This window comes from Poeciliopsis prolifica, unplaced genomic scaffold, assembly GCF_027474105.1.
Source record: "Poeciliopsis prolifica strain line A6 unplaced genomic scaffold, Auburn_PproV2 SCAFFOLD022, whole genome shotgun sequence".
In the NCBI taxonomy this organism is placed as follows: domain Eukaryota; kingdom Metazoa; phylum Chordata; class Actinopteri; order Cyprinodontiformes; family Poeciliidae; genus Poeciliopsis; species Poeciliopsis prolifica.
In genome coordinates, this window is record NW_026562397.1 from 8,133,082 (window position 1) to 8,140,847 (window position 7,766).

Here is a 7,766-nt window from a genome sequence, read left to right on the forward strand (position 1 = left end):
TTTTGACCACAAAAGAGAAAATGTCTATTTTCTGCTGTTTCCCTCCTCAAAAGTCTCAAAATATCTAAATCTACCAATCCAACTTATCAGTGTCAGTCCAGCCTTCATGTAGATGCTCTAAAATCAAACCGATCATAATTCTTTTCAACACTTAATACAGATGTAACCATGCCTTCATCAAAAAATAATTCAACACTTTTTACTGGGTATGTAGATGGACCATTTGCACAACTGCGCCATCTAGTGGTTGCTCGTAGAGGTTGGGATTTTTAGTCCTGTCTTTTGATTGGTTGTTGATTTTGTCAACTGTTTCCGGAGGAGGAGGTCCTTCTTTGTCATATCGGATGACGGTAATTCTTATTGGTTGAGCCAGTTCTATCTCCGATGTGATTGGCGCGTTCCTCCCAAGGCGGGTAGAACCTTCCAGAGCAGGGCGTAGCAGGAATTGGAGTTTGAGTTTTCTGGCGTAAGTACAAAGCAAGGCTTGGTTCACCATTTTTGTTTTAGTGTCGTTGTAGTTTATAACGGTTTTTTAACCGCCTCTGTACGGCAAAACTTGCTCAGACCGCTGGAGATAAGACACACAAATGTAAGTAAATGGAAGAAAACTGTGGTTTATTCGAGGTGTCTCAATGGGTCTAATGTGGCTGCTGCTGCTGACCACCAACCCTGTCAGCTAGCTAACCCAGAGTGTAGCTAACGACAGTCATATTTAAAACGACAGCAAAAAGAAGAAGCCTCATTGAGTGAAATCAATCAGGAACAAATTCGGGATAAAAGCCACGTTACTTGCCTAAACGCTTGCTGTGACGCACAAAAACATGAGGACTTGTTGAAAAAAATATTGCATTCTCTGGCAAAAACGTGGAATCACTGCCTTTGTAGCATGCAAGATGTGTTATTATTACGTTGTTGCACCTCTGGTAACCCATACTTCCTGATAAAGTAGACGAATAATACTTTATTGCAACGTTTCATGTCCTGGTTACATTTGTTTAAGGTATAATCTTAATAAAGGGCGTAGGAACGAGTCTGTCATTGACAGATCAGTAAACAGCTGGAGCAGAAACCCTAACCCTATGTTCTTAATTATTGGAGACTAATTGTTACTCAAGTTTCGACAATCCCTTTAAGCAGTAAGCAGAGCAGTTTTGCAGGATATATATATATTTATATATATATTATTTATTTTGCATTTCAGGACTCTTAATGCTGTTTCCTTGTTGTAAAGATTGGCTGCTCTCCTAAAAGATAACTTCACAATAATCAGGCCAACTTTTGATAAATGCAGTGGCACCAAGCAAATACTTCAGCATCGTCTTCTTGACCAATTCAGATCAAAGGTTTTTCTGCCACTGCATTTAATAAACAATCACATTTTAGGGACTGATTTCACTTTGTGCAGTGAAAACGTACTTCCTTTGTAAATGTCAATGATCCCTTGAACTAGCCGTGTTCTTCACTCCCTGCCAGGTTGTCATTGTAAAGAATTTGTCCTCATCAACATCAGAGAAACCTTCCCAGTCTAGAAATGGGCATCCTTTCCTCAGAAGTTGCATAAAAAATGCCTAATTACATGTTTAAAACCTTTCCAATTCTGTTGGATGATCTTTTGATGGTATTTATTTTCATTTGTAGAAACAAGCTTTTAGGTGAGGCCCAAACAGAGCCCAGAATGGACGGTGAAGTGACGGTGGTTACCAACCCGTACGTGAAGGTCCGTATCACAAGCAGCCTTTCCAGCTTCGAGAACCGCCGAAGGTTCAATAAAAGAATTACTATTGCAGAATTAAAGGTAATATACAAGTATAACATCCTTTGCACTTTACTTTGACAATATTAACTAGTTCTACTTTCTAACTGTGGTCTATTCTGTATCTACTCTCTTGCACAAAGACGCTCCTGGAGATGAATGTGGGTGTACCTGCTTCCAGCATGGACCTGGAGATTTTTAGCACCACTGATAGGTTCCTACAGAAAATTGATAACGATGAAGCTGTATTTGGTTCCTACCCTGTGGATGATGAATGCAGAATACACGTACGTACAATATTAAAAGTTCCTGAAATGCAATATCTAGTGATATGGGAGATAAAATGGAAGTTACAGTGGATGTAAAATTGTTTACAAACTACACCGATTGAAAAGCTAGGACTGTGTGATGTAAAAATTGTTTTCCTTCTTAAATCAAGTGTGGGAACACTTGAACACTTATCTCACCAAACACAATTATTGGTGAGATAAAATGGGAATGTTTAACAGTCCTATCTGCTTGCATAAGCCTGCATTTGATACTCGTAAGGTACAGCATCTATTGATTTATTTGCAGTTTTCAGTCCTTGGTAGAACACTGTCGTCAGCGTGCTGCACCTTGACTCGTGAACGGCTCTCCTCACGTCGCTTATAGACTTCCTGTCAAATATATGGTCTGGGGTTAAAGGAAGCAACATTGTGTTTATTTAAATGTGTGCTGATCAGAAAAATATCTGATCATCTTTAGTTTTATATGAAATATCTGAAGGTTTTTTTGAAGAATCTGACTGATGTTTGCAACTTTACTTAAAAATTGGGTTGAAAATGTGGATAAAAATCTTTCCATGTGAACTAGGCATAATTCCAGATGCTTTTAGGAGATGTGGACATTAAAAAGTTAAAAAGAAAAGCTTCTTTAATAATGTTGCTGAACATTAATAATGTTACAGAATATGGTCACTCATTGTGACCAGATTCTGTGATTTTATTTTTATCAGCTATAAAAAACTTCCAGTCATTTGTAATGTGTTCTCCTCTCAATATATTGCTCTAAAAAGTTGTATAATAAATCCTCTTTTTTTTCTTTCTTTCTTTCTTTCTCTCTCAAAGTGACCCTAATACTCTGTTGCATAAATACAATTTTGACCTTTACTGGGATTTTATTTTTGTATAATCAGAGTGTGTGGATGACAGCAGGTTTTCCTTTTTAATTAGTATTGATGTTTGACGCAGAGGTAGATTATCTCTGTATGAATTATATATATATATTATATATATATATATATATATATATATATATATATATACACACATATATATATATATATACACACTCCTGATCAAAATCTTAAGACCAGTCAAAAAATTGCAAGACTTGCATTTAGCATTATTGGATCTTTAGAAGGTTCTAAGTAGAGCTTCACAATGTTAAAAGAAGAAATCAGCATAAGAGACAAAAACATTTGAGCGGAGAATTAATTGAAAACTGCATTTATACTCAAACATGATTTTTTCAGCTGATCAAAAGTTTAAGACCATAGCTCAAAAAACCTCCAAACCCCCCAAAACAGAATCAAAGTGCCAAAAAAGGACTCAGTATGAGTAGCTCCACCATTCTTGTTGATGACGTCAAACAATCGTTTAGGCATGCTTGATGCCAGTGTTTCCAGGAGGCTAGTGGGAACATTGCTCCAAGTGTTGAAAATGGCTTCACGAAGGGCATCCACTGTCTGGAACTGATGTCCATTTTCGTAAACTTCCCTTGCCATCCATCCCAAATGTTCTCAATTGGGTTTAGATCCGGGGAACATGCAGGATGGTCCAAAGAGAGTGATGTTATTCTCTTGGAAGAACTGCTTTGTCAGGCGGGCATTGGTGAACTGCAGCATTGTCTTGGTGAAAACCCAATCATTACCACACAGACGAGGGCCCTCAGTCATGAGGATGCCTGCTGCAACATCTCCACATAGCCAGCTGCTGTTTGACGCCCCTGCACAACCTGAAGCTCCATTGTTCCATTGAAGGAAAACGCACCCCAAATCATGATGGCGCCCCCCCACTGTGCCGTGTAGAAAACATCTCAGGTGGGATCTCCCTGTCATGCCAGTAAAGTTGGAAGCCATCAGGATCATCAAGCCAAAAACTTTTTCTCATCAGAGAAGACAACTTTCTTCACCTTTCAATGTCCCATGTTTGGTGCACCCTTGCAAAGTCCAAACGGGCAATTCTGTGGCGTTGAACAAGACGTGAACTTTGAAGACGTTTTTTGTTTCTGAAGCCCTTCCCTTGCAGATGCCGTCTGATGGTTATCGGGCTGCAGTCGGCACCAGTAATGGCTTTAATTTGGGTAGAGGATCGTCCCTTGTCTTGATGGACAGCCAATCGGATCCTGCGGTTCAGAGCTGGTGAAATTTTTTTTGGTCTACCGCTTGACTTTTTTGTTCCATAACCCTCAGGATCATTTAAGAAATGCAAAATGACTGTCTTACTGCGTCCAACCTCAGCAGCAATGGCACGTTGTGAGAGGCCTTGCTTAGCTCAACAATCCTGCCATGTTCAAAGTCAGTGAATTTTTTTGCTTTTGCCATCTGGAAGTCTTGACAGTGTAAAGACTTCACAGAACATGACATGGAATCCAGATTTTTGCACAGCTTTTGGCTTTTAAAGACTATGGTCTTAAACTTTTGATCAGCTGAAAAAATCATGTTTGAGTGTAAATGCAGTTTTCAGAAAATTCCCTGCTAATGTTTTGTCTCTTGCACTAATATTTTCTTTTAACATTGTGAAGCTCTACTTAGAATCTTCTTAAGATTCAATAGTGCAAAATGCAAATTCTTGCAATTTTTGACTGGTCTTAAGATTTTGATCAGGAGTGTATATATATATATATATATATATATTATATATATATATATATATATATATATATATATATATATATATATATATATATATATATATATATATGACCTGACAATCATCTGTGGTTGTCATATTAATGTGTTTGTCTCATTGTTCCCTGACAAGGTTATTGATAGGAGTGGAGGACAGACCAGCGAGTTGTTTGATGATTCCAAAGTGGAGAAGTTTGAGCTCTCAGATGAGGCCTATGAACAACGGAAAGGTACAAAATTCACACTTTTCTCCTCTTAAATTTGTTCCTAAAACAAATCATGGATTAAAAATTGATTGGACAAATTTTGAATTTCACAAACCAACTATTTTGAAAGTGACAAGATAAGTATTAAAGGTACATTTGTAACCCCCTTCAGTTAAAAACAAAAACATGGGCATTGATTACATTTTAGTTAAGTAAAAACTGATTTGTTGATCATTCATTAGAAATGAATGTATGTTCATGGTTTGAACCTTGAGTCACTCTGTATGGCTTTGGTCATTATTACTCAATGTACAAAATGCACATATCTTGTAGAATCCGTCCGGTCATTCTTAAAGAAGCAGAATTTAGGCCGCTTCAACGAGGAAGAAGCTGCTAAGAAGAAAGCTGAGCTCACCATTCGGGAAGAACAGCAGAAGACTGCAGCTGAGGCCATTTCTGTCGGCAGCCGCTGCAAAGTGGAGGTTCCTGGGCAGCCCACAAAGCTCGGCATGGTTATGTATGTTGGTAAGTGTGTTTAAAATGTCCAGATTCATTTACCCTGACTGGTGACATTTGAGTCAGAAGCCAAATTTGACAATATTGTAAATGTTGTAAATATTACAACATTTACAATATTTTTCCTGGTATGTGGAATATATCTGGTTTATTCGGACTGTAGGAAGCAGTGAGACTATTTTATTATGAGGACTCAAGAAGATAAACATTCTGTATTAGACCATTATGCCTTGTGAAACCTTCACCCAAGGACAGTTTCAAGGTGCTCTATTTTGTCTGTGTGATCTCTCAGTGTGTATCTGCCGGATTTGAAAATTCTGGTACCATTTTGGAAAACAAAATACTGATTAAAGCATTTTTAAATTCAGCTCATGTTGCTGAAACAAGGAGCTGGAAAATAAAACAACCAAACTTTCTGAATGCAGACAATACAACAATAAACTAATATTCCCATTTTTTGTTAGTAACCTGTCACTTGTCCTGAAGTTTCACTTTTCTTTGTTTAAGCAAAATCTTGTGCCTCACGTATGGTCAAACAGAACATGAATACATGGCACAACACGCTACCGATTGCTGCAACTTCAAGAGAATAGAGACTTCCTTTGCTTTGTTGCATTTAAATATACTGCTTTAAGTTAGTCTCAGTAAACACTGTTCAGAGTCAGTGTTGAAATCCAAAAGTTTAACTTGGTGTTATTTTGTTTAAACAGTGGAGCTTATTATTGGTAGGAGGATGATGTCTGTTAAAAACATAGACTTTTATTTTTGAGGTTTCTGCTCAGTCATCAACATTTTCCTTGACTGTTTAAAATAAGGGGAAAAAAAGATTATGGAAAAATATTTGCGTTTGCAGACTTTATTCTCAGTCTTATCATCTAATGTGTACAATCGTAGGAACAACAGAGTTCAAGTCAGGTCATTGGGTGGGTGTGAAGTACGACGAGCCCCTTGGAAAACACAATGGAACGTAAGATGACCCCCCCCCCCTCATTAATGTAAAGAAATGTTAACAATTTTTGCAAATTTTAATCTTAACTTATTTTTATTGTGTGTCCAGCGTTCAGGGGAAGCAGTACTTTGAGTGTCAAGACAAATACGGGGCATTTGTGAAGCCGTTGAATGTGACTGTGGGAGACTTCCCTGAAGAGGATTACGGTTTGGATGAGATATAGAACTGTTCTGGTTGTTGTTGTTGTTTTTTTCTTGTTGCGGTCATCTATTTTAATTTCAGATCCACTCACTGAACAGAGAGGGAGGAGAATGACTGATTTATTGTAACAAATGTTCCTGTTTGTTCCGTGGATGGCATGATCCGAAGGCACTTTAGCTGGAAGTTTCTTTTTTCTGCAGCCTCGCAGAAGTGATTGTCAATTTGTGACTTTAGACGAGTCATTTAAAAAACTAGTTACATCTGACAGTGCTGCAGACAAGAAGGTTTTTTTTTTTTCAGATTAATGTATTTAAGTTTTCTTATTTTGTCTTGTTTTTGAATCAGTTTGAATATTTTTTGTTTTCAATTCATGTTAGTGTGTCTGAATTTTGTGTAACTGCGCTTATTTACAGTCGTATTGTTTAAGGACTGTCAATCGAGTTTAAAATTCACTCTAATCATACTTTGATAGTAAATAGGGTCACTTCAGGTTAGTTACTTTATGATTGTTGAGGGTAAATCAAAGCTGCAGACGGTGGATGCTTACATTTTTTAAAACAAGTCGCTCTCAGAAAATGGATCACATTTATTTTTTTAAGTAACAGGTTTCATTTTCTTGTGTGAACACTGTTTTTTCTGACAATACTGCTGCTTTTTTTCTTCTTTTTTTTTAAAAAAAGACCAACAAAATGCTTTCCTTCTAAGCAAAACATGGCTGCTTTGTTTGTCACGTATCACCACTGTCCCGCAGCAAAAGTCACATATTTGTGCAACCCGTTTGCTCAGTTACCTGCAGATCTCTGTAACTGCATCACTCGGTGTCGAAAGGTGTTGCATTTCAAATTGATGGTAGGCTATATGTGAAAACACTTAGCATATTGTTTAATTTGAAAAAATGTGAAATTGTTATAATTTCATTGTCTTCTCAATAAAGTTGGTGGTAATTATTATTCACTGACCTCTAAGGTGCTGGTGACAATATGTGCCAAAGGATAATCCACACTAATAAAGTCGGTACACATGATCAGCATTTGTTTTGATTTGTTTTTTTGACTTGTTATAATAAGTGAATCATATATTATGTTTTCCATCCTGACCAACAAATCTGATTTGAATTTTAAGTGTTTTAGCTTATTAGTCACAATAATCTGACTAAATGCAAAATTCTGTTCAAAAGATGATGTCATGCCTGGAGTTTCAAAAACCTACTTTGCTAAATCATGAGTGCTCAGTGATGAGTCATGTTTT

The 7,766-nt window shown here is 37.1% G+C and overlaps 1 protein-coding gene across 1 annotated transcript; it reads left to right on the plus strand.

Annotated features, from left to right (window-relative positions):
* The first annotated feature begins 384 nt into the window (after nt 1–384).
* Nucleotides 385–7,545, plus strand: tbcb (tubulin folding cofactor B). Its single transcript, XM_055045534.1, has 7 exons — nt 385–589; nt 1,639–1,795; nt 1,897–2,040; nt 4,780–4,876; nt 5,186–5,377; nt 6,263–6,335; nt 6,426–7,545. Exons 2-7 carry the CDS (start codon nt 1,676–1,678, stop codon nt 6,538–6,540), a joined length of 741 nt encoding a protein of 246 aa, XP_054901509.1. The 5' UTR covers nt 385–589; nt 1,639–1,675; the 3' UTR covers nt 6,541–7,545.
* The last annotated feature ends 221 nt before the right edge of the window (nt 7,546–7,766 follow it).